The sequence below is a fragment of the Notolabrus celidotus genome, chromosome 4 (assembly GCF_009762535.1).
Source record: "Notolabrus celidotus isolate fNotCel1 chromosome 4, fNotCel1.pri, whole genome shotgun sequence".
Taxonomy (NCBI): domain Eukaryota; kingdom Metazoa; phylum Chordata; class Actinopteri; order Labriformes; family Labridae; genus Notolabrus; species Notolabrus celidotus.
This window is the reverse complement of record NC_048275.1, coordinates 14003349-14030769: the sequence shown is the minus strand read 5'-3', so window position 1 is coordinate 14030769 and position 27421 is coordinate 14003349. Positions and strand designations below refer to the sequence as shown.

General features: G+C 41.1%; 1 protein-coding gene across 1 annotated transcript in view; it reads left to right on the top strand.

Moving 5' to 3' along the window:
- Positions 1–25673, top strand: part of plek (pleckstrin) — a 65051-nt gene extending 39378 nt beyond the window's left edge. The window contains exons 2-10 of the mRNA XM_034682706.1: positions 19595–19743; positions 22793–22948; positions 23031–23212; positions 24068–24159; positions 24267–24451; positions 24617–24721; positions 24980–25063; positions 25158–25227; positions 25385–25673. Coding sequence (XP_034538597.1) covers positions 19702–19743; positions 22793–22948; positions 23031–23212; positions 24068–24159; positions 24267–24451; positions 24617–24721; positions 24980–25063; positions 25158–25227; positions 25385–25524 — 1056 coding nt within the window. The 5' untranslated portion in view covers positions 19595–19701 and the 3' untranslated portion in view covers positions 25525–25673. The remainder of the gene's footprint in view (positions 1–19594; positions 19744–22792; positions 22949–23030; positions 23213–24067; positions 24160–24266; positions 24452–24616; positions 24722–24979; positions 25064–25157; positions 25228–25384) is intronic.
- The last annotated feature ends 1748 nt before the right edge of the window (positions 25674–27421 follow it).

Sequence of the window (27421 nt, the reverse complement as noted above, 5' to 3'; positions counted from 1 at the left end):
CCGTTGGAAAGCCCATGGCTGACAATTGGGGTTAGAGCTTGGTCCCAAATCTTTGCGACTTCCGGTTCCGGAGATACGTCATTTTTTATTTTCAAAATTGCCGTATCTCCTGAACGGTGGACCGTAGAGAGTCGTGGATGGTACCGTTGGAAAGCCCGTGGCCATATTATGTGGGACGGAGCTTGGTTTGGAGTCTCTAGGACCTTCTGTTGAGGAGTTATAGGTAAAAAACTGATCTGAATTAGGGTTAGGCTTAGGCTTAGGGTTAGGCTTAGGGAAGGTCGTAGAGAGTCATGGGTTAGGGTTAGGGTTAGGGTTAGGGTTAGGGTTAGGGAAGGTCGCAGAGAGTCATGGGTGGAACCGTTGGAAAGCCCGTGGCCATATTATGATGACGGATCTTGGTTTGGAGTCTCTAGGACCTTCTGTTGAGGAGTTACAGGTAAAAAACTGATCTGAATTAAGGCTAGGATTAGGGTTAGGGTTAGGCTTAGGGAAGGTCGTAGAGAGTTGTGGGTGGTACCGTTGGAAAGCCCATGGCTGACAATTGGGGTTAGAGCTTGGTCCCAAATCTTTGCGACTTCCGGTTCCGGAGATACGTCATTTTTTATTTTCAAAATTGCCGTATCTCCTGAACGGTGGGCCGTAGAGAGTCGTGGATGGTACCGTTGGAAAGCCCGTGGCCATATTATGTGGGACGGAGCTTGGTTTGGAGTCTCTAGGACCTTCTGTTGAGGAGTTATAGGTAAAAAACTGATCTGAATTAGGGTTAGGCTTAGGCTTAGGGTTAGGCTTAGGGAAGGTCGTAGAGAGTCATGGGTTAGGGTTAGGGTTAGGGTTAGGGAAGGTCGCAGAGAGTCATGGGTGGTACCGTTGGAAAGCCCGTGGCCATATTATGATGACGGATCTTGGTTTGGAGTCTCTAGGACCTTCTGTTGAGGAGTTACAGGTACAAAACTGATCTGAATTAAGGCTAGGATTAGGGTTAGGGTTAGGCTTAGGGAAGGTCGTAGAGAGTCGTGGGTGGTACCGTTGGAAAGCCCATGGCTGACAATTGTGGTTAGAGCTTGGTCCCAAATCTTTGCGACTTCCGGTTCCGGAGATACGTCATGTTTTATTTTCAAAATTGCCGTATCTCCTGAACGGTGGACCGTAGAGAGTCGTGGATGGTACCGTTGGAAAGCCCGTGGCCATATTATGTGGGACGGAGCTTGGTTTGGAGTCTCTAGGACCTTCTGTTGAGGAGTTATAGGTAAAAAACTGATCTGAATTAGGGTTAGGCTTAGGCTTAGGGTTAGGCTTAGGGAAGGTCGTAGAGAGTCATGGGTTAGGGTTAGGGTTAGGGTTAAGGTTAGGGAAGGTCGCAGAGAGTCATGGGTGGAACCGTTGGAAAGCCCGTGGCCATATTATGATGACGGATCTTGGTTTGGAGTCTCTAGGACCTTCTGTTGAGGAGTTACAGGTACAAAACTGATCTGAATTAAGGCTAGGATTAGGGTTAGGGTTAGGCTTAGGGAAGGTCGTAGAGAGTCGTGGGTGGTACCGTTGGAAAGCCCATGGCTGACAATTGTGGTTAGAGCTTGGTCCCAAATCTTTGCGACTTCCGGTTCCGGAGATACGTCATGTTTTATTTTCAAAATTGCCGTATCTCCTGAACGGTGGGCCGTAGAGAGTCGTGGATGGTACCGTTGGAAAGCCCGTGGCCATATTATGTGGGACGGAGCTTGGTTTGGAGTCTCTAGGACCTTCTGTTGAGGAGTTATAGGTAAAAAACTGATCTGAATTAGGGTTAGGCTTAGGCTTAGGGTTAGGCTTAGGGAAGGTCGTAGAGAGTCATGGGTTAGGGTTAGGGTTAGGGTTAGGGAAGGTCGTAGAGAGTTGTGGGTGGTACCGTTGGAAAGCCCATGGCTGACAATTGTGGTTAGAGCTTGGTCCCAAATCTTTGCGACTTCCGGTTCCGGAGATACGTCATGTTTTATTTTCAAAATTGCCGTATCTCCTGAACGGTGGGCCGTAGAGAGTCGTGGATGGTACCGTTGGAAAGCCCGTGGCCATATTATGTGGGACGGAGCTTGGTTTGGAGTCTCTAGGACCTTCTGTTGAGGAGTTATAGGTAAAAAACTGATCTGAATTAGGGTTAGGCTTAGGCTTAGGGTTAGGCTTAGGGAAGGTCGTAGAGAGTCATGGGTTAGGGTTAGGGTTAGGGTTAGGGAAGGTCGCAGAGAGTCATGGGTGGTACCGTTGGAAAGCCCGTGGCCATATTATGATGACGGATCTTGGTTTGGAGTCTCTAGGACCTTCTGTTGAGGAGTTACAGGTACAAAACTGATCTGAATTAAGGCTAGGATTAGGGTTAGGGTTAGGCTTAGGGAAGGTCGTAGAGAGTCGTGGGTGGTACCGTTGGAAAGCCCATGGCTGACAATTGTGGTTAGAGCTTGGTCCCAAATCTTTGCGACTTCCGGTTCCGGAGATACGTCATGTTTTATTTTCAAAATTGCCGTATCTCCTGAACGGTGGACCGTAGAGAGTCGTGGATGGTACCGTTGGAAAGCCCGTGGCCATATTATGTGGGACGGAGCTTGGTTTGGAGTCTCTAGGACCTTCTGTTGAGGAGTTATAGGTAAAAAACTGATCTGAATTAGGGTTAGGCTTAGGCTTAGGGTTAGGCTTAGGGAAGGTCGTAGAGAGTCATGGGTTAGGGTTAGGGTTAGGGTTAGGTTAGGGAAGGTCGCAGAGAGTCATGGGTGGTACCGTTGGAAAGCCCGTGGCCATATTATGATGACGGATCTTGGTTTGGAGTCTCTAGGACCTTCTGTTGAGGAGTTACAGGTACAAAACTGATCTGAATTAAGGCTAGGATTAGGGTTAGGGTTAGGCTTAGGGAAGGTCGTAGAGAGTCGTGGGTGGTACCGTTGGAAAGCCCATGGCTGACAATTGTGGTTAGAGCTTGGTCCCAAATCTTTGCGACTTCCGGTTCCGGAGATACGTCATGTTTTATTTTCAAAATTGCCGTATCTCCTGAACGGTGGGCCGTAGAGAGTCGTGGATGGTACCGTTGGAAAGCCCGTGGCCATATTATGTGGGACGGAGCTTGGTTTGGAGTCTCTAGGACCTTCTGTTGAGGAGTTATAGGTAAAAAACTGATCTGAATTAGGGTTAGGCTTAGGCTTAGGGTTAGGCTTAGGGAAGGTCGTAGAGAGTCATGGGTTAGGGTTAGGGTTAGGGTTAGGGAAGGTCGCAGAGAGTCATGGGTGGAACCGTTGGAAAGCCCGTGGCCATATTATGATGACGGATCTTGGTTTGGAGTCTCTAGGACCTTCTGTTGAGGAGTTACAGGTACAAAACTGATCTGAATTAAGGCTAGGATTAGGCTTAGGGAAGGTCGTAGAGAGTCGTGGGTGGTACCGTTGGAAAGCCCATGGCTGACAATTGTGGTTAGAGCTTGGTCCCAAATCTTTGAGACTTCCGGTTCCGGAGATACGTCATGTTTTATTTTCAAAATTGCCGTAGCTCCTGAACGGTGAGCCGTAGAGAGTCGTGGATGGTACCGTTGGAAAGCCCGTGGCCATATTATGTGGGACGGAGCTTGGTTTGGAGTCTCTAGGACCTTCTGTTGAGGAGTTATAGGTAAAAAACTGATCTGAATTAGGGTTAGGCTTAGGCTTAGGCTTAGGGTTAGGCTTAGGGAAGGTCGTAGAGAGTCATGGGTTAGGGTTAGGGAAGGTCGCAGAGAGTCATGGGTGGTACCGTTGGAAAGCCCGTGGCCATATTATGTGTGAAGAATCTTGGTTTGGAGTCTCTAGGACCTTCTGTTGAGGAGTTACAGGTAAAAAACTGATCTGAATTAGGGTTAGGCTTAGGCTTAGGGTTAGGCTTAGGGAAGGTCGTAGAGAGTCATGGGTTAGGGATAGGGAAGGTCGCAGAGAGTCATGGGTAGTACCGTTGGAAAGCCCGTGGCCATATTATGTGGGACGGAGCTTGGTTTGGAGTCTCTAGGACCTTCTGTTGAGGAGTTATAGGTACAAAACTGTTCTGAATTAGGCTTAGGCTTAGGCATAGGGAAGGTCGTAGAGAGTCATGGGTTAGGGTTAGGGTTAGGGTTAGGATTAGGATTAGGGTTAGGGTTAGGGTTAGGATTAGGGTTAGGATTAGGGTTAGGGTTAGGGTTAGGATTAGGGTAAGGGTTAGGGTTTAGGGTTAAGGTTATGATTAAGGTTAGTGTTAGGGTAACAACCAGAACTAAACTCATGCAAATAGAACCAGAACCAAACCATATTTGAACCAGAACCGAACCAGAACCAAACCAGAACCGACCCTGATCCGAACCAGAACCGAACCAGAACCGAACTAGAACAAGACCCGAACCAGAACCGAACCAGAACCGAACCAGAACCTAACCAGAACAGAACCGGATCCGAACCAGAACTGAACCAGAACCAAACCAGAACTGACCCTGATTCGAACCAGAACCGAACCAGAACCGAACCAGAACCGAACCGGATCCGAACCAGAACCAAACCCGAACCGAACCAGGACAAAACAGACCCAGACCCGAACCAGACCCGAATCAGAACCGGACCAGAACCGGACCAGAACTAAACTCAAGCAAACAGAACCAGAACCAAACTCAAGCAAACAGAACCAGAACCAAACTCAAGCAAACAGAACCAGAACCAAACTCAAGCAAACAGAAACCGAACCGAGTCAAGCAAACAGAAGGGTTAGGGTTAAGGTTAGGATAAGGGTTAGGGTTAGGTTGGGGTTAGGGTTAGGGTTAGGATTAGGATTAGGATTAGGGTCAGAGTTAGGATTAGGGTTAGGATTAGGGTTAGGGTTAGGGTTAGGGTTAGGATTAGGGTTAGGGTTAGGGTTAGAATTAGGGTTAGGGTTAGGATTATGGTTAGGGTTAGGGTTAGGATTAGGGTATTGGTTAGGATAGGATAGGGTTAGGATTAGGGTTAGGGTTAGGATTAGGGTTAGGGTTTGAATTAGGGTTAGGATTAGGATTATGGTTAGGGTTAGGGTTAGGATTAGGGTTAGGGTTAGGAGTAGGATTAGGGTTAGGATTATGGTAAGGGTTAGGGTTAGGTTTGGGGTTAGGGTTAGGATTAGGATTAGGGTCAGGGTTAGGATTATGGTTAGGATTAGGGTTAGGGTTAGGATTAGGGTAAGGGTTAGGATTAGGGTAAGGGTTAGGATTAGGGTTAGGGTTAGGATAAGGGTTAGGGTTAGGGCTAGGGTTAGGATTAGGGTTAGAGTTAGGGTTAGGGTTTAGGGTTAAGGTTATGGTTATGATTAAGGTTAGTGTTAGGGTTACAACCAGAACTAAACTCATGCAAACAGAACCAGAACCAAACCATATTTGAAACAGAACTGAACCAGAACCGAACCAGAACCGACCCTGATCCCAACCAGAACCGAACCAGAACCAAACCAGAACAGAACAAGACCCGAACCAGAACCGAACCAGAACCGATCCAGAACCGAACCAGAACCGAACCGGATCCGAACCAGAACCAAACCAGAACCAAACCAGAACCGAACCAGAACAGAACCAGGACAGAACAGAACCAGACCTGAACCAGATCCGGATCCGAACTGAACCAGAACCGAACTCAAGCAAACAGAACCAGAACCGAACTCAAGCGAACAGAAACCGAACCAAGTCAAGCAAACAGAAGGGTTAGGATTAGGGTTAGGTTTATGATTGAGGTTAGGGTTAGGGTTAGGGTTAGGATTAGGGTTAGGGTCAGGATTAGGCTTAGGATTAGGGTTTAGGGTTAAGGTTATGATTAAGGTTAGTGTTAGGGTTACAACCAGAACTAAACTCAAGCAAACAGAACCAGAACCAAACCATATTCAAAACAGAACTGAACCAGAACCGAACCGAAACAGATCCATATTCGAACCAGAACTGAACCAGAACCGACCCTGTTCCCAACCAGAACAGAACCAGAACAGAACCGGATCTGAACCAGAACCGGATCTGAACCAGAACGGAACCAGAACCGAACCAGGACAGAACCGAACCGGACCCGAAACAGACCCGAATAAGAACCGGACCAAAACCAAACTCAAGCAAACAGAAACCGAACCAAGTCAAGCAAACAGAAGGGTTAGGATAGGGGTTAGGTTTATGATTAAGGTTAGGGTTAGGGTTAGGGTAAGGATTAGGGTTAGGATTAGGGTTAGGGTTAGGATTAGGGTTAGGGTTAGGATTAAGGTTAGGGTTAGGGTCACGGTTAGATTTGGGTTTGGATTATAGTTAGGATTAGGATTAGGGTTCGAATTGGGTTAGGCTTAGGGTTAAGGTTAGGGTTTGAACCAGATCCAATCTTTAGCAAACAGAACAATAACCAAACTCATGCAAACAGAACCTGAACCAAACTCAAGCAAACAAAACCAGAACCAAACTCAAGCAAACCGAACCAGAACTGAACTAGAAACGAACCAGAACTGAACCAGAACCGAACCAGAACCGATCCGACGCAGAACTGAACCAGAACCGAACTCAAGCAAACAGAACCAGAACCAACTCTAGAAAACAGAACCAAACTCAAGCAAACAGAACGAGAACCAAACTTGAGCAAACAGAACCAGATCCAGAACCAAACTCAAGTAAACAGAACCAGAACCAAACTCAAGCAAACATTATTAATATCCACAGTGCAGGTTTTGAGAAAAATCAGATGCCTCAGCTTGGATGGGCTGATTTGATTTCCGCTATGCTGACCAATCAAAACAAAGTTCTGCTGTGAGCAGAGCTGGGGCTGAGCACTGTGAGAGGCTCTTGTGATTCACTATAAAGCATCGTCTCTCAGAGCCGCAGCTTTTGATCATGACACATCACTAATGTGCTTAATCTGTGTTACAATTATGAGGGGGTCCCCGGCTCCAAAAGGTTTGAGAACCCCTGCTCTAGAGTGAGGAAGCAGCGTGCAGTCCGCCGACTGGATCCATGACTCATACAAGGATCTAAGTAATGGTCTGTGTTCTTTCCTTTACATCACTTAGTGTGGAACCGTCATGTCAAATGATAGTTCACTATGACCATTGCCATAAGGGAGAATGAAACAAATTGATTAGTCTTGTCTGTCATATTTACTCACATCAGATTACATCATGACTATGAGCTTAAATTAATCCCTGAGCTTAAAGATTTCTGCCCCGAAAAGTAAATATTCAAGCTTTGTGACAACTTAAGAGTTTTTTAAATGAATCATATAAAAGTATTAATATATAATGCAGTACATCAGGCCAAAGGTATGCAGATGGTTGCAGTCCATAACATGGAACCCTTAAACTTATTTCTTACAAATCAGACCAAAGCTACGTATATCAGCGGATGCATATTGTTGCTTTGGACTCTCATTAAGAAGGCTGCTATAAGTTTAAAATCCACCAGATATCATTGTATTTGCAGAGTCTGGCGTGTCAAAGCTTCAAGTAGCACGGCCCACGTCTCCAGCCCTCTGTTGAGCAAAGAGCATTCAAGAGCACATCTCTATTCCTGAAAGCCCCATCATCACCCAGACAGTCCTTCTATAGGAGAAAGCAAAAGCAGAGTAAATGGCTCAGATGTACTCCTCAAGTGGATGCTATGTATAGCCATACGCTCCTGAACACAAAAAGAAAACTACATATTGGAATATAATTATCAAAGTATGTAAAGGAGCATGGGCCAAGCTTTTCTGAATCAATTCACCACAGTTAGAGAATGAAATGTATCTTCTCTTTTGCATAAATATGCTCATCTTTCACCATGAGATCTGTGTTTACAAGAGAGATTTGCTCAGTGGGATGTGTGGAAGCAGACAAATGTTTTAAAGCCCCAAGGGAAGGCCGAGCCGTCTCTGAGCACCAGTCTTGGCTTCATTAGTTGTTATACACCTCTGTGGGATTTTTAAAAGCACATAGACAGTCAGACTCATTAAAGGAAAGCATATAGAATTATTTCAGCTTGCATGTTGGTGCTGAAGCCGGCTTTATGTGCAAAGAAACATATAAAATGTAACAATGGTGGCATGATGTTACGTTGGGCTCACAGTTCTAAGAGTGAGTATGCTTTTAGAGCACTAATTTAATTCCATAATGCATTTTCTAATCATTTTTACCCTTTTATAAGCAAATTAATGTTCTCTTTATAACCTACCTGCTCAAGTGTGCACACTTCTTTACAAGGCTGAAGAGTGAGTGCCCACTGTTCATATAGCATGAAATGATAAACAACAGAAGGTCATGTGAGGAAGTGTGTGAGCACAACGCGAATGCAGGGAGCAGGAGAGATTGAGTGTGCCATGGAAAAGCTATCAACTGTCCCCCTGCTCCAGCCTCCCCTCCCATTTTCAGCTCGGTGCACTCTTTAGCAGAATTATTGATGGTTCTTGTGTGGTACAGAGGACTGGGATAAAGATGTCTCAATCCCCGGGCAGCAAAACAAGAGCCGTGGCAAAGGCTGGGGCAGCAGGAGGAACGACACATGCAGTATTTATTGCAGTGTCCAATAAGAGGGGAGCGAAGGAGAAAAATTGTAGTTATGTGCAAAGTGAAGAAACTCGTAGAGCTCATTCTACAGTGCTGACACGGTGTAAGCACTGTTTGAAGGAGCAGCGACATAACCTGAACCACATGGTACACAAAGATGATGATTTTTATTAACAGTGACGAAAAGCAGGCAAGTATCATGGCAGACGTGTGCATGTAAGCTTTATAGTTAGATTACTGTCACAGTATGTTGGAGGCAGCATTTAATGTTATTGCTTCCAGGAATTGTGTACAAATCCTTGCAACATGGGGCCGTGCATTATCATGCTGCAACATGAGGTGATGGTCGTGGATGATTGGCACAACAATGGGCCTCAGGATCTCGTCATGGTATTTCTGTGCATTCAAAATGCCATCAATAAAATGCACCTGTGTTCGTTGTCCATAACATACTCCTGCCCAGACCATAACCCCACTGGCCCAATGCTCACCCACACAACGCCATACAAGCTGTTTGCCGTCTGCCCTGTACAGTGAAAACCGGGATTCATCCATGAAGAGAACACCTCTCTTAAGTGCCAGACGCCATCGAAGTTGAGCATTTGCCCACTCAAGTCGGTTACGACGACGAACTGCAGTCAGGTCGAGACCCAGATGAGGACGACAAGCATGCAGATGAGCTTCCCTGAGACGGTTTCTGATGTTTTTTGTGCAGAAATTCTTTGGTTGTGCAAACCGATTGTTGCAATGGTTACACATGGTCTGCAGTTGTGAGGCTGGTTGGATATACTGCCAAATTCTCTGAAACGCCCTTGGAGACGGCTTATGGTAGAGAAATGAACATTCAATTCACGGGCAACAGCTCTGGTGGACATTCCTGCTGTCAGAATGCCAATGGCACCCCTCAAAATCCCTCAAAACTTGCGACATCTGTGGCATTGTTCTGTGTGATAAAACTGCACATTTTAGAGTGACCTTCTATTGTGGTCAGCCTCAGGCACACCTGTGCAATAATCATGCTGTCTAATCAGCATCTTGATTTGCCACACCTGTGAGGTGGATGGATTATCTCGGCAAAGGAGAAGTGCTCACTAACACAGATTTAGACAAATTTTTGAACAATATTGGAGAGGAATAGGCCTTTTGTGTATAGAATAAGTCTTAGATATTTGAGTTGAGCTCGTGAAAATGGGAGCAAAAACAAAAGTGTTGCATTTCTATGTTCATATCCATTATGTTTCATTTTCTGATCATGTGTTATTTTTTATATAGAATCGTATTCTCCTCAGTGGCTACAGCTCTTAAAAACATGTGAAGGACTACAAATTATATCCTTTGCCTTGGAGTTAAAGTGGACAGGAGGTATAGAGTGTAATGAAATGGAAATAAGGAAAGGAGAGGGAGAAGCTTTTAATATAGTGCTCAAGTCCCCTGGATATTTGGCTCAACAAAGAAAAAGAATGCAAACTTCATCCTGAAGGTCTGCTCTCACCCCCGCAAGCTTCACGCTCTGCCAGTGAAAGGCTCCAGCTACTCCCATCACAACAGGGCCCTAAGTGGCTCATAAGACTCTTCTCCTCTGTAGTCCCACTGAGGTGGAGTGAATAACCCAACTCCTTTATGATGAGACTGAATCATTTCCTGCTGTTTGTTTGAATAATCAGGTTCATGATGATTATACTTGTTATCCTGTTTTTGATGATGATGAAATAAAATCTGCTTCTATTCGGCCTCTTTGCACTGCCTGTCAGCTAGGGGTGCAATGGATCAAAAAACTCACGGTTCGGATCGGATCACGGTTTTGAGTCACGGATAGGATCATTTTTCGGATCAGCAAAAAAAAAAAAAAAAAAAAAAAGACAAATATAACTTTGTCCTCCATTTATTTTGTAAAACACTTGTAAACTTTTGCCCATTAAATAAAAACAACAGTCAACTCAAAATTTACTGTGGGCCCAGTCCTGCCTCATTCACTGCATTTCATGGCGTGGCAAGTGAAGGAGCAGAGAATCTTCAAAAGTTTCACTCCATTCTTCTTTCATTTGCTGATTTTCACCGTCCACTTTTCTTTGAGCTGCAAACTTGGAACACACCATATCGTTCATTCTAGGGTCCTACAGCTGGCAAAGTGCCAATGCGAACTGCTCCATAAACGAAAGTGAAAGTTAAAAATTGCACTCGCAGCATTGGACTCTAAGTGACCCAGTAACAGCCTGTCTGCGTATTGTTGACATGGAGACAAGTCCTGGGGCCTGTTGCATGAAAGTAGGATTAAGATATCCGGGATAAATGACTGAGCCGAGTTCACCCAATCCAAAACAAGAGCGTCCAGGCTCAGTCGGTTGCACAAAGACCAAGCCAGGATGAGCAGACACGGATTCATCAAGCCAGGGGAAACCAATCCTGGCTAAGTGCGCGTACGCGGCTTCTTTAAATAGACCCCAGATATCGATCGCAGATTCACTGATTCACCATGGCAACGCGTGCGGCATACTTTTCACCGTCAGAAGCGGAGATCCTCATGGAAGCATATGAAGAGGTGAAAGATCAAATCAGAAAGAAAGGCAACACAGCATCAATAATTAAACAGCGGCAAAAAGCTTGGGAAACCATTGCAGATCGCCTGAATGCGTAAGTAGTGCACATGTACACACTTACACTCTTGATAATCACTAAATTAAAATTGTTGTGGAATCGATGCAGATGTGTTTGAAATTGTGTAAATGTAACTTCATCAGACTGTATAACTCTCTGATTTAATTTCCCCTTGGGAGAAATAAAGTTTCTCCTATCTTATCCTGCAAGTGTGTGTGTGTATATATATGTATATACTTACTTACAGGACAAGATAGAAACTTTCTTTATATATGTGTGTGTGTGTGTGTGTGTGTGTGTGTGTGTGTGTGTGTGTGTGTGTGTGTGTGGCTTAAACATGACCGGGCCAAAAATAACTTGGCAGCAAGTAAAAGTCAAATACAAGAACATCTTGCAGAATGGTAAGTGCCCCCCTGACTAATACTTACACAAGTGTACATTGTACCCAGAAGGTGCCTGCTCACACAAATGATGTATTGTACTGTTTTAACCGTCAAAAAGAGAGGCCAAATACAAAGAACGGGTGGTGGGTCACCTCCCACCGCCCTCACCCCAGCCGAAGACATGGCCTTATCACAAAATAAAGGCAGGCCAGTTTTGGAGGGGATCCTTGGGGGGACAGAAACAAATGCATGTCCCTCCCAAGAGGCTAACCGCTTCATACAAGGTACCTTCTTCCATCTTTACATGTGATGTAAGCACATTCATATCTAATCCATTTGGACTATCTGACTTTGGTTTGCCTTGCAGTTTCTGGCAGCACCATCTCCTTGCTGGAGCCACCAATGCCAGATGATGATGATGATGATGATCCAGTAAGTACACTGTACGCCTGCCGTGTTCCCTGATCAGGGACCAATATGTGTTGAATTACTTTAGTTAACATGCTTTAAATTTCAGTTATATATGGCCTGCAGTGGCAGAGACATATATATATTCAAATTTGAATTAATTTGACCTCTTATAATTGCACTGTATATTGTGTATACAAGCTTGTAGGGAGGCTACTGCATGTATTAATTTGTCTGTTCATTTGTTGTGTACGGATTTGGCCTGCATTTATTTCAGTGTGCAGACATTATATACAGACTGATTGTGTATGCATTATTTTGTTGTATGCTTTTGATTCCATGCTTTCTATCTTGTAGAGTCACTGTGTGGCTTCAGTTTTGAAAGGAGCTGATGGTTTACCTGCTTTTATTATCCTTATTCAATAAAGGAAGATCATGTCACTCTCTGTGTATTTATATGGGATGTGTATTTTATATATCGCGTGTGTGGAAACTAAATTATCTAATTGCAATTTGCAACATCTAAAATCATCATTTATCTACAATGATTACAAATCAATGATCACAAATGTTTAAATAATGACTGTGGGTCTAGTTGAATGTGATAACAATGTGTAGTGGACAGCAGAATAACTATTAGTTTCCATTTGTGGTGACTGCTGACTGAGATAAGGGATGAGATTAAATAGATCCTGGAACTTAGCCTGGTCTGGAGCAGGCTAGCTCCAAAGACTAAATCTCCATGGTAACTAATGTCATAGAATATCCTGCTTCCTCCTATCCTACTTTCATGCAACCGGATCACGGATAAGTTGAGCCAGGATAAGCAACATATCCCGGCTTAATCCCTTATCCTAGTTTCATGCAACAGGCCCCTGGTAAACACGCGGTGACCCGACCAAAACAATGGTCTAATGGGTGCGCAACGGAATTTCATAACGTGGCTCAAGCACATTCAGCATTCACTGTATTTCACAGGGAAACCAGAATGCTCCCATACATATGACGGAACAGATGCAGGAGGGTTTTCATGTTCCTCTGCTCCTTCACTTGCAATGACTACCGCTGCGCTTCACGAGTGAGTGTGGATTCTACATGCGGTCATCACGTGAACACGCGCAACTTTTTTCATCAACCAATCCGCCGACCACGTCCATGCCGATCCGTGGAGAGGCATCCGTACGGATCACGGATCAACGATGATCCGTTGCACCACTACTGTCAGCAAGTGTTTCCTACTTGAACTTGAAGACGTTTTCTGGCCCTCACGTTGTTCCCTCCTGTCTAGAGCCTTGATAGTGTTCATACGCTCAGATTTACTTGCTTTGGACAATAGTGTCTGCCAAATGAAACCACACTGTAACATTGGGAGTTGAGTACCTTATTGAGCAAAAATATACATTTTTAACTCTTGATAACTGAATAGCTAATTTTCCATTTCTGACGATTCCCTAAGACTACTGAGTTATGACAAATTGATGTGTCCCTGAGTTTGATTGACATCTCCATACCCTAGTTGTGCATTAAACAATGATTGACTTGGCAATCAATGTAGTGCAGCCTAAAACATCATGTTTGAGCCATGTGAATCACAACCACAGGAGGCAGCAGAACCTTCATCTTCAATTATTAACTTTGGTTTCAAAAGTAAATACTGAGTTTCAGAATGATGTAGGTTGAATTTACCCTATATACTGTACATGTGTAACATTAGTGGAGCTGCTCATATTTGTTCTATTAACTTTGAATAGTTGTTTCATGATGGATCTTTAGCTTTAGCTAGTACCATAATATTGGAAAAGTAAATTCAAGAATTGCTTTAGACAGCATTTAGACTGCTGCAGCTGACATTCAACATCTGTGGCTGTTTGTGATCAACCAAGGACAATGCTCATGCTGGGTGTGATTACAACCAAATAATGGTTGGTTTCCACCCATAGACTGTATAAAATATGGACATAGGGTCCGTGACGTCACCCATCTGTTTCTGAAGCTCTGTTTTGAGGCCAATCGTCGGCGGCAGCCATATTGCTGCTGTTGAGCGATTTGACGTAGAGAGGTGGGCTTTGAGCCTCTGTTGCCAACAGCAACAGTGTTCCTGCCTGTCAATCCAGTAAGATGTGCTTCTCATCGGAAGACTCGTAATCTCAATATCTTTGAAATTGGCACGCTACAAAAAAATTCACCCCCATACAGTGTTAGCCGATTGAGAGATGAGCTTACCAGACTACACTCGTCTTTTGTACCAGGCTGTAAACATGTTTATTTCTGCTGTAAAGATCGTCTTTTTTGAATTGGTGTGTATGTGGTTTCCGGTACGTCCGGAGCCAGCCTCAAGCGGATCCTCGATGAACTGCAGTTTTTGGCACTTCCGCATTGGACTCATATTTTTAGACCAGAGGTTGCCGCTTGTTTCCACCACTCTGATCTGGTTCTCTGTACCTAGGTGACGAGACTATCTCTCCAACCAGTTGTATTGCATATGTACGGGGACTGACCCCCACAGGGCAGTTGACATGTATTATTCTTTAAGACACCTCAGTGGCCCATGCTGAGGTATCAACGCCCACGTGCGCATGGACTCACTGGTTAACATTAATTGGATTGATAAACATTGATAAAGTACAGAAACTTTATTGACAATTTTTGAGATTTGAATGCAACTAATTTTTAACACTTTTCAGATGTTTAATATTGTTTGTGTAAGACCTTGATGTATAGTTATTGTGTATTTGGGTTTACAGTCACTATAAAGCTGCATGATTTATGCATCTGACAGCAGTTGAAGTTGAAACAAGCTGTAAATGGTTACAATACTTTGCAAATCCTGCAGAAATAAAGCACTTCTAGAATATTTCGTGACATGGCTCCGGCCACCTAGCAAGTATAAGTCCAATATTCACTCCATCAACTCCTGCAGGAAATATCCCTCTTTATCAGATAATTGGACATTTGTCTGGAGAATGGCTACTTTATGTGGCTACACAAGATTTCCAATTGTCTGTTAAAGTGCCTCTTTGTACAAATACTTTGTACAAATACAAAATGAGCTCTGTCATTTTGGTTTTCAGTCAAGATGCAAAGAAAAGTTTCATCTTTTACTTCAAAGTATTACAGAGTAAGAAAAAAGTGTGAGGAGTGTTGGCATGAGGTGCAACAAAAGGTATGGGTGAACTCTCTCCTCAGGATTTCAATTATACATGTCACAAACTCTGCTGACCCACCAGGAGCCTCTTTATGTATCATGTGGAAACTTACACTACATTATGATGAAAGTCATGGTATGTTATAAATATAGGTACTCCAGCAGGGTGCCTGACATGGATGTTGAAAGGTCATTCCAGGTCTGAAAAGAGTTTGTGAGATTGGAAGAGAGAGAGAGCGGGAGGGGGGTTTTGTGTGAGGCTGTCCTGTTTCCTCGGTTTCCTCGGTTTCATCATGCTTACAGTACCTTACTTGACTTTTCCTCTGGCTGCATGCTGACAGATCTGTTTCCTCGTTCTATTCCCAGGATTAACATCATCATGATCCAGCTTTACGCTCTATTTGAAGATAAAAAGACTGTGCACAGAGGAAAAGGAGAAAAATTATATCAGTACAATAAACCCAAAGAGTGTTTAGATTGTCATTTTCTTTTGTTAGCTCTCAGTTTTACCTTGATGTGTCTGATACAAAGGAAACCAGTGTAGGAAAAAATATGCATTATCATTCAGGTTGTGTGGTTGTCTGTTCCCTTCTTATGAACCTGCAACCCTAGAAACAACAAGAATTTAAACGCCAAGATTTATCATGATTATATTTTTGTGTTTAAAGTTTGAAGGTCAAGCTAACTGAGATATATCAAAACACTTTAGAGCTAAGACTCATTAATTCTATGCACATATGCTATTTATGACAAAACTGACAATCTATTTCTAACTGGATGGTATTGACAATGCTATGAAAATCTTCAACTTTAGTATATCTTCATGTCCCTGAAATACACTTTCATGGACATTATTCTATTCCCATTTCTGCAAATGTGAAATCCCAGAGATGCCTCAAAAGAAAGGTCTTACAATTTAGAATAAGTGTCCACTTTGTCTCAAGAAAATGAACTGTATCAGTTATTATTTTATCAAGTCATTTATATGGCATATTTAAAAATGGGGCAACACAACATATGCTTCACATCAAGTTAAGACAAATATTGCAACGCCATCATAAAAGTGCAAATCAGGAATATTTAGTGCAACAAAATCCTGTGCAGAGAAAATTGCAGATATCAAAATTAAACAGCACACCTAGATATAAATGTTCACACACATACAAAGTAGTATGCAAAAGTGACTCTTTCAAATTTAAAAGTAAAGGTAGATGAAACTTTTTTCAATGGATGAAAATCAAGATTTCATGACAATCTTAGACCAATACAGTGAAAGATCAGCCTCATGCGACACTATGTCACTTCATATATGCTGCAAACATCCACTGAACCCAGATGAGTTTTTGGTGGTCAAATGTCAAAGTTTAAAGTCACTGTGGTCTCCTGTTTGTCCTATCCCTGCAAGGACAATATCTTGGTAACCCAGGGAGAGGAATTTATATCAGCTGATTTATTTCTATTTTGGTAAAGGTCTTTAAGAGTGAAGCCCCCCCAGGGTTGATAAATTGATGATCTCTCCTCGCTGTAGCCATGTTGTATCCGTGTATCACATTTCCAGCAGAGAAACACAGATGGATGTTTTCTTGGTTTTAACTCCCTCCTGTTTATGAATGTGGTGCAGTCTCTACTTTTAAGGCCTACTTATGCCTTGGCTTGCATGGTTGGCGAAGGCAGCTGCAAGGCCATAGATCTAGATTATCTCTGAACCTGCCCTTGAAGACTGCACTTGATTAGATTAAAAGATTACAAATGTTTCTGTAGTGTCTCCTCCGCTTCCTTCTTTGTTCCCTCATTGAAATTATCATTCCATATCCGAGCCTCAAAGAGAGATGCTGACAGTTATTAAAACTCACTGCCCAAAGATCCATCACTACACTCATAAACACCAGCTCTCTTGATGTTTATTCATAGTGAGAGGAGAGCATGATTCAAGGCAGACAGACTAACAGTGCGGCTATTGTTCCCTTTGATAAATGCCACGGTCACTGAGGACGACATGTCCCATGATCTGTGTTTATAGAAATGACATCATCATAAGAAGGTGACTCTTATTAGAATATACTTATCGTGATAACACAAGTTGATTAAAGTGAGGCAGCTATTTTAAACCTATTGTCCCATTAAGAGGATTAGTGAACACATTAGATAGCTTGTAAATAAATCTTCTTGTTTTTGTGCTACACTTGCTTTGAGGATATAAATCCTAAAATAACATAGCCTTACAAAATGATTTAACAAACAGCAACATATGAGATTGTAATTTTTGCAGAAGCTCCTATTAACTGTTCACATGACATAAATATTTCTGACAGCTCATTGTCATCTATGGCCTTTTGCAAATTCTCTTTTTCGAGCCCTCATGCAGAAGAGCACATCTCTTAAATGTCAGTAAGATTACATGTGTTTATAAGGCCATCTAGTGGAGCATGAACAGCATTACATCCAAAACCAACTGATGTCACTTATGGTACTTTCACATGACATCCTTGGAGATTTGGTTGATACCTTTGATGTGGTATTGCAGTGAATCATACAAACACAAGCATTGAATACAACATAGTATTCTTTAAGGTGATCAGTTTCAATGATCAGTCTAAATTTTGGACTGTTTGATCCCTTTTTTCAATTCAGCTCAACACCAAACCCAGTAACCAGCTTAACTGAATGTAGCACATTTTCTTTTGAAATTGATTTGAATTGTGATTTCTGAAAACATCTTCATTTTGAAGAATTAAAGAGCTAGTTTCATAATATTCACATGTTGGCCCTCTGTTGTGTTTCCTTTAATTGTTCACATTATCCCTAATACATTATCTGTATGATTCTTAATAATACTTTACTTATGATACTTATAATGAACAACTGTAAGCAGTGAACGTAGATAATTGATGGAGAAAGAAAAGGGCAAATAATTGAAATTCACCCGTGGGTGTGCTGATAAGTCATGAAACCACAGCATGAGTCAGTATTCCAGTCCCTGATAATTGAGTCTCATGTTTTTAGACTTACACTTATCCGAGTTTTTCTTTGTGAATGAAACAATGTCTCCAGAAAACTACATCTGTCTTCGTCTTTGAAGTTGTTTCAACACATATTTAAGTCTCTCCTTGAAACTGATGGAGGCTTTTGATCAGCAAGTGAGCTAGGGTTAGCTCAACACCAAGCTAGCAGCGCCACCGAAAGTGGTTTTAAATGTGAAACTGCTTTTATTCAAGGAGTTAATAAGCAAATGTATTTGTTTTTTGAGCAGAGGAGATCTTTAGGGATGACTGAGCTCATGGTTAAAACCTTGTGAACATCCAACAGTGAAGGAATGCTGACTTAAAACGATAAGCCCATACAAACAGGCAACAGTTTGGCTAACTACTCGCTTGAAAAAACACATACGTGATGCTGCTTTTTCGAATATTTTACCAGGTTGGTAAAGAAGGAGAATTCTGATCATTGTTTTTAAAAACCCTAATAGTAATACTAAAGAGTCCCTTTGAGACTCTAATGCTGTAATGTTTAATCCTGCTTTGCTACGTGTACAATGATGTAGCTTGAAAAAAGCATAGATTAGACAGATACGCTTTGACTCATCTTAAATGATTCCAACAGTCTAGTTTAGGTGTGTTTAGCACAGGCATAAATCAAATTGACACAGTAGGCCTATATACTATATATTTCCTGATGTATTGTGTAGTATGTTGCAAAGTATAAATATACAAATAAAATCGTACAGGTATTGATCCTTTTGCAGGGTTCCAAAATACCTAAAAATAAGCTGTCATTCTCTCACTTGGCACCCTGCGTTTGCCCCTGCCAGTCATTTTTATTTCTGAATCTTGAGTTTTTCCACTGACACACACACACAGCGGGCTCGTCATGATGATGGGAGCTGACACCTCAGATACCCAGACTTCCTTTCATGTCAAGAAATGTTTCCAGTATGTGAAACTCCATGCCGTGACACATGCTCCGATAAGGCGTTTGTTAGCTCTGATGAATTCTGTTGCAACACACGCCTAGTGACAGTCCAGCCAGTCCAATGGGTTTGGCTCTACTGACTGTGTTTTACATTTTTGTTCTGTAAATTAAAGTGTTCCTTTTTTTTTACTGAGGTGTTCCACTCTGTTGTTATTTAGTGTGTCAACTTCAAACACAGATAGAAAAACAGGAACCCTTTTTTTAGCAGCTTATTGGTCAACTGAACTCAGGTCAGCTGGTATGATGATCCCAAACAAAGCTAAATCGTACTCATAGTTAGTCATACTTAATCTAAATATAGAGTTTGCTTCTGCAAATAATGTCATGTTTCTAATAATACCAAACGGATGTGGTGAAAACATGAATCTTGAGCATTTCATAATAAGTCAGCCGGTTGGTTAAATTTTTCTGTAAGTAACACAGACAAGACTGTAACAACCGAGAAATATACTATTCTCACAACTATCAATTTATATTTAACATTATAAGGTCTACAACCATCAGCTGAGCAGTAACTGAAACTAATCATACCAGAAGAGGAAGCTGGTTGACCACTCATCATTGAAACACACTCTACAAAACTTCCTGCTTGTGTGTCTGTTTGTGGTTTCAGCCGGAGAACAGTGACAGAGAGAGAGAGGGCGGATCGAGTGGGAAGTGTCTCTGACACTCACTCAAACAGTTGTACAAGTTGAAGCTTATAGCAGCAAAGAGAAGGTCATGGAGCCCGAACAGATCAGAGAAGGATACCTTGTGAAAAAGGTAAGAAAACTTCCAGCAAAGTATAGCAGTATAGTTAAACTTATCTTTTTTTCAAGTCTGATAATTAAGCAAAAGTGTCAAAAATGGAAGGCAGTTTGAATCTTGTTAGGATACTTATCTATTTAGCAACACACTCTTTACTTAGAAGAGAACAAAAAAGTTATCAAAACTGACATCTACATGAAAACCATTAACCTGTTTTTTATCACTGTTTCATGCAAATGTATTCACTGATGCTTAACACAATAGAAGAGTTTATAAAAACGACAAAGCTACATCAAATGAAAAGAAAAGACAATTAGTTTGTTCTGGACACACATCAAGAGTGCATGCTACTGTTACAATACTACACAGTCCTGAAATACATACTTCTGCTATGCAGTTGAGACAAAAACTTCCTGCTTCTGTCTAGAACCAACAGTATAACAACAGGTGGTGTGACTGTTGTGTTTTACTGTGACTACTTATACTCTAAAAGAAAGCCATGTGGTTTTGTTTAACATGTTGTATTAATTGTTTGTTAGGACTTTTATCGTGGTGTTCTTTATGTTGAATGTATTGGCCTGATGGGTTTAAGTTTTACAGCTGACCTGAATCAAACACTTTCTCTCTAAGTTATGAATTTACCATCAAACACAAACAAACTGCTTTCACAACACACCTATGAAAGCTGGGTGTGAACACAATTCAGACATAAGTAATTTCCTGCACATCACACAGACTGGGGATGATTTTTTTTTTCTTAAGTGAGGTGAGAATTTGTGTTTCCCACAATGAGTAGGCTACTCAAACCAACATGTAACAATTTCTTGTGAAATGTGCCATGTGTGACTCATTTCTTCTTTTAATACATAATCTAAGAAATACATTTATTAAATGTCTTCATTATTTACTTTTTAATACTACTACGCATTATTCTTTGTGAGCTTTATTTTTCCATGAATGTTAAGCGTTTTTAAAGTACTTCAGTGCATGACAGTGAATTCATCTTTTAACCTGTCAGTGATTATCACTTAGATGTCATTGATGACATTGAGGGCGTTATTAAATGTCATAGTTGTGTGTCACTGTCATGTCTGTAAATAACGAAACAGTGTTACTCATGCACAGAATGATGTAAGGAAGCCCTAAGAGACAAATGAGCAGAAAAAAATACAAGTTGTCCATTTTCTAAGCTTTGAGATCTTGGTTGAATTAGCTTCTAAAATATGGGAAAATATCTTACCAAGATTTATTTATTTAAATAAAAATGTTAAATTGCTATAATCATTTCAGCCAATGTGCAACACTATTTCATGTTCTCAAAAAGACTGAAAAGCATCCCTGTGAGTTTGAATTTCTCCCAGAGGTCAAAGTCTAGCCAATTATTTAGCCATGGTTCACACATTACGTACATACAGCATGTAGCATATGCAAGAACTTCATTAGAAGAAGAGCTTTATTAGATCGGACAGCTGGAGAGAGACAGGAGAAATGTGGAGAAAGAAGAATTGCACCAAATCATGTCTGTAGAATGACCAGGAATGGACCAGTGTGTTGGGGCCTACAGCCTCTGAACATGGGGCACCTGCTCTATACCCACTTATCTAAACTAGCAACCAAGTGAAGACTACAATCTTTAACAAACCAACAAAACTGCCGTGTTTTTTTTGTAGTTACACAAGACATAAACAGTATGAAGTTCCATGGTAAAATCAATCAATAAATAAATAAGCATTTCAACATTTAAGGACAAGGCTGGTAAAACCCTAGTTCTTCTTATTGGTTACCTGTTTTGTTTCGACTTATATTGTAGACCTCTAAGTTTGTCTTTGCAGCCAAAAGCACAACATTTGAGTTAATATGCAGCAGACAATAGTCCCAAATGTATGAGCCTTTTATTCCTGTTAACATATTCTATGTGAGGAACCACAGTGGTTCAGTTAATTTGTAAAACTTTATTTCTGTGACTGGTTTTCAAAGTTGTACTACTTCCATGGAATAGAATCACTTTTGTGGGTGTGTCCCACAAACCATGGGTGTGGGTGATGGTGGTTGGAAAAACAGAATATAATGTCAAACTCTGAGTCAAATAGCTGTGTGTATGCACTATTTAATGGGATTTATGGCTTAAAAATCCTACCCTTCTACAAACAGAGGAGATATGAATGACAAGACAGAAAACTACAACAGTTCTAAAAGTTAAAGCTGATATTCTAACACAGTTTTTGTAACATATTTCTGTTTAATTCTTTATCTCCTGCATGGTTGAGTTGAAAGAGAAGTGCCTCCGTTCTGCATTAAGCATGTGTTTCAGAGCATACTTATTTTTTAACAGAAGCTATGCAGCTGTAAATGTCAAACCTTCTTGCTAAAAAAGTGACATTAGTTAAACTACATTAGTTTATCCTCTGAGGGGACAGCAGGTGCAGAGCTCACTGCAGGCTCAACAGGGCACGATAGTTTATTCTTAACCATAGCAGTTGAAATAAAACAAATGTCAAAATTAGATTCAATGTGTTACAGAAACTGGTTGCCAATTCTTTGATTCCTCTTTCCCGTACTTTTAACAAGAACTACTTACTTTATTTGCACATTCACTTCTGCATTTTCCTGGGAGTGGTAAATGGTGTCTAATAAATAAAGAATTAACTGCTTTTACTTTTTAAGCTTGTGAGTGGAACATTCCCATCATGTTGCAACACCTGGTTTGTGTGTGAAAGAAAAACCCCAAAGTGAAATGAAAATGGAAAATGTATGTAAAAATAAAATAAACTATTTCTGTTATAGCACAAACGTTACCAGTCATTTCTTGTAAATATCTCACCTTGGAGTGTTTGTTACTTTCAAAGGTGTGCATGCCGTTTTTTATTTTAAGGCCTCTGCTTCAAGTAAGTTGCTTGATGTGTGGTGCTGATTGTCACGGTTAAATTTGAAAAGGGACAAGATAAGTGCAAAAGGAGAATATTTCAAATGAGTACACCAAAATATCCATTATGCCTAGTTTCCTTACTGTAAAAACATTTGCCCACTTTTGCTTCCAGCTGTCATCTGTCTCATTAAACCTCAGGGTACAGTGCTAAACTCCTGGAAGGCAGTGTGGGTGGTGCTGTCAGAAGATGGGTTGGAGTTCTATAAAAAGAAAACTGACCGCTCTCCGAAAGGAATGATTCCACTAAAGGAAGCTATGCTCACCAGTCCCTGCCAGGACTTCAACAAGAGAACGGTAGGAAAATGTAAACCTGCTGAAAAATCTGAGTTACAAGACAAATCTTCACACAATGACTAACTAATGATGCTCCCTTCAGCTGGTTTTCAAGATAACTTCAGAGAAAAAGCAGGATCACTTCTTCCAAGCTTCACATGTTGAGGAGAGAGAGTTTTGGGTCAAGGACATCAAGAGGGCCATCACCTGCCTACAGGGAGGAAAGAAGTTTGCCAGGAAGTCCACAAGACGTTCCATCCGCCTGCCCGACAAAGTCAACCTGACGTATGTTATACTTCAATGATTCATTTGATTTTAAGGAGAATCCTGCCCCCCCCTTTTTGTCACGCAATCCAATTTTACACAGCACTCCTTGCAGGGGACTTCCAATTTGCAAAGCTGTCGCTAGCTAGCTAGTTAACTCTAAGTTAGTTGAAAACTATCTTTTTGGCTGACAAGAAAGACAACAAAATCAAACTCCTGGGCACTCAGTGAGAATCTCTATTTTTTTTATTACCAACTATAAACACTGTGCTTTTAATATGGACACATTTTCTGTTTCAGCTCTTTGTTTTCAAAAGTGGTGCTCACTATTGTACTTTATTTCTTTGTAACTTGACCACTGCTGCTCTCTCTCTGTAACTAGCAGCAGCTATGGTTGAAAATACAAGTGTGGATCTGTTCTTTTCATAATCTGTGGTACTTTTTAAAACTATCTAATGTAAAAATAACACAGTGTCGTTTTAAAGCATGTGGTATTGAAAATGATCAACGTTCTGCTAATTTTGACAACCCTACTCTGCTCCTCCACATACAAGTCAATTAGGTAGACTTGCTAACTTTGTATCTTAGCAGAGTAGCAGATTACATCAAACCTTTTTTTTTTAAATGAAGTACAAAAGTCATCTTTATATGAGTTTGTTTACCACTGTTTGTACTGTAGAGTGCCTTTCTTACTTTTTCATTATGTGGGCAAAATGTTACCTTAACAAGATAATACAGTGCTCATTTATGTTTGTTTATTTGATTGAATAATCTCTATGTAGCAGAAATACAGTCTAAAAGTAGTGGATTGTTGTTTGATATAGAACACCAATATTGCAGTATATACTGAGAGTTTGTACATTCTGTTTATTTCAGTGAGCTGTACACACTGATGAAGGACCAGGATGATGGAGTGAGAGAGCTAAAACTGGAGCAGGAGAATCGTGTCTTCAACCACTGCTTCACTGGTATTGTTGTATAACTTGTTTTGAAGTTACAGGAGCAAGTTATTATTTCACCATTTGACAGTCTTACAGCATTTTCCTCTTCTTCTTCTTTTTTTTTTCTGGCACAGGTGCAACAGTGATAGAGTGGCTAATCTCAAAGAACAAAGTGAGAAACAGACCAGAGGCCCACATGTTAGCAATAGGACTCATGAACGAGGGTTTTCTTCAGCCTGCCAGCGACCTGTCAAAAGAGGCTGCAGAGAGTGGAGAGCAAACAGCCTTCTTAGATCAGACAGAAGCACTATATTACTTTGTAAGTATTACTGTGTGCCAAAAAAGGAGTTACAATGTCTCGGGAATTGTACATTTAAGTATTTAAATCATGCATTTTTCCATGAATACCACTAATGATAAGATTGAAACATGAAAAAAACCTGCAATTTTTATTTATATATTTATTTTTTTGCTGTTGTTACAGGCGGACAGCGGGTTCTTCTGCGAAGGCTACTCCAGTGATGAAGATGTGCTTTTGAAAGAAGAGTTCAGAGGAAACATCATAAAACAGGGCTGTTTACTCAAACAGGTGAATCAGACAGAAAGCGAAAGTGACACTTTTTTATCCGAGTTGAAATCTTATGATCCCTTCTAAAAGTAACTCTGACACTCACACGCATGTAAACGAAAAAAAACACAGCTAAGAGAGCACTTGTTTTTAGAATTCAGCAAGTAATTTGTCACATTTGCAGAGAGAGTAAGTGTAAGAACCTAATGTGTGGTTGACACAAAGGTATTCTGCTTTCGTGCCGTTCAAAAAATAAGATGTGTGATATATGATTCACAGGGTCACAGGAGAAAAAACTGGAAGGTGCGAAAGTTCATACTGAGAGATGACCCTGCATATATGCACTATTACGACCCTACAAAGGTAAAAACTGGTTTGCACAAGCTGAAAGATAAGTAAGACTCTTTCGCTCACTAAAGGTTTCTCTTTTTTTTGCCTCTTTTCTTCACATCATCAGGGTGATGACCCTCTAGGCTCGATCCATCTCCGTGGCTCTGTTGTCACAGCTGTGGAGTCTGTGCCTGACGGTGAGTGAGATCATTCTCATAAGTTACTCACACACACACTCATAGTTGCCTCCCCTCTGTGTCACATAGTGACCAGGAAATATGAATTATGTTTACAGTATACTGTCTTCAAATTTATCTTTTATGACTTGTACTCTTCATCTTCTCCTGGTTTCAGCCAAAAAATACGACATTGATGGCAACCTGTTTGAGATCATAACCTCCGATGAGACTCACTACTTCTTCCAAGCTGCTACAGCCGAAGAGAGAAAGGAGTGGATCAAAGCAGTACAGGCAGTGTCAAAGAGTGGAAAATAACAAGAGCAGCTGCTGAGTATGTGACACACGAGTCAACTTAACGTATTTAAACTGTTATCATAAAAGTGCTGTCTCATTCACATCATCAACTAATTTTAGATTATTTTTTTTTTGCTAATTGAAGAAAAATAAAAGTCACGTTGTCAAAGTTAACAGAAATACTGGTTTTATTTTTTTTACCAACACATTCTGACTTTTTATAGTTTTATAAATAATTTTTAAAATGTGTGATAAGTTAGGAAATATTGTTAAATCAGTGACACTTTACATGTCAGTAATAACAGGGTTCAACAGAGTAATATCTTGAGAAGCACAAGTTATAACCACAGACTGCATATTAAAATGGTCAGCACAAGCGTTCACTGACTGTTACCCCTTTTCGACCAACGCAAACTGTATTGTATTTCCGCACTGGTGCTTATGCTGGTTCGGAGCTGATGGAACTTGTGAACCGACACGGCACCCGTTTGTTGTTCCACCTGCTTGAGCCCGTGGAAGAGGCACGTCATGACATCAGATTTCCATGACCGCTTTTCCCAGCAGCGCTAGCGCAAACTTTCCATCACAACAACAACGATGGTGGACAACGGCAGCTTGTCTCCTCGGCTGACCACTGCTTTGCCTTGGAATCCATTAGTCTCTTTTAATTTTTTTGCTGCAGGACAATGGCGGAAACATGTTTGGTTGGTGTTTTTGATTACAGCAACCCCGCCCCTTGCCCCTGACGTTCGCGGTTCGCGGTATGCGGTTCTAGACCAGGAAAGAGTTGGAGCCGCTCTGGAACCGGTTTTCCTGGCTAGGAGTTGGTTCACTCGCAGTCGAAACACGAAAAACCGATTCTCAATTGAGCGTTGGCTCCGAACCGGCCCTGAAGCTGCCTCGGTCAAAAAAGGGGTATGTGAGGCCAAAAGGTTCAGAGCTCCCCCTGCTGGCTGTCTGCAGTATAGGTCATAAACCCCACCTCCTCCATTCTAACATATTCAGATCAAACTATAACTTATGAATGCATTTGGTATGTTTCTTTATTAGAGCATATTTTGGTTTGCAAAATCTCAAGTTTTAAATCATTCCTGCTCTGAAAGCACAGATTATAATGTCGTACTTAAGAGGTTTATTTGCTTGATAACTGGCCAAGAAGGCTCATGATGGTGTTTTTTTCATAAAAAGACACAAAGGCAGCTATACCATGAAACGACTGATGTTTGAACATCATCCAGGATTAAGATGATAAAGTATTTTGCAGCCTAATGAAGCCTTTATATCTCAAAGCTTCAATAATGGGAGATGAAAACACCTCAGTATGAGAGTAAAAAGCAGTTGGAAAAAAGTCACTTCACTTTTTTTTTCTCGTTTCCTCCTTCTTTCTTTGTCTTTAACACGTTTGACATAGTCTGAGTTATCATAAGAGCACTCACGGCTCCGAAGTGTGAATAACGTCTCAATCATATAACGCCTTCACACTTCAGTGTCACTTTGTGGCTGACAGGCTCGCTGCATCATGGAGAGAGAATTTATCAGTGACAGTAATGACTGGTCTGAGTGCTGAGGCCACAAAGCTATATAAAGTAAAAAATTGTGTGACATGAGGCGATAATTAAAGCGATGTCAGTCAAAGTGTAATAACTCCAAGAAAAAGTCCAGTTTCTTATTTTAGTTTCTGATAGCTCTGGTCAAGAGTTCTCACCAACATTAGTAAGAATACAAACTTGCTGAGGTTAGATAAAGAAAATAAAAATAAATAAAAAAGCAAACTTTTCAAAAAATACATTATACACAAATATTTTTCCAGTGGAAATATTTTGTTCATATTATGATAAGCCTCTTGAGTTGTATAACACCACACTTTCACATTTTACTGTTAGCATGCCAAATAAAAGTGAGTTAGTCCATTTTTACT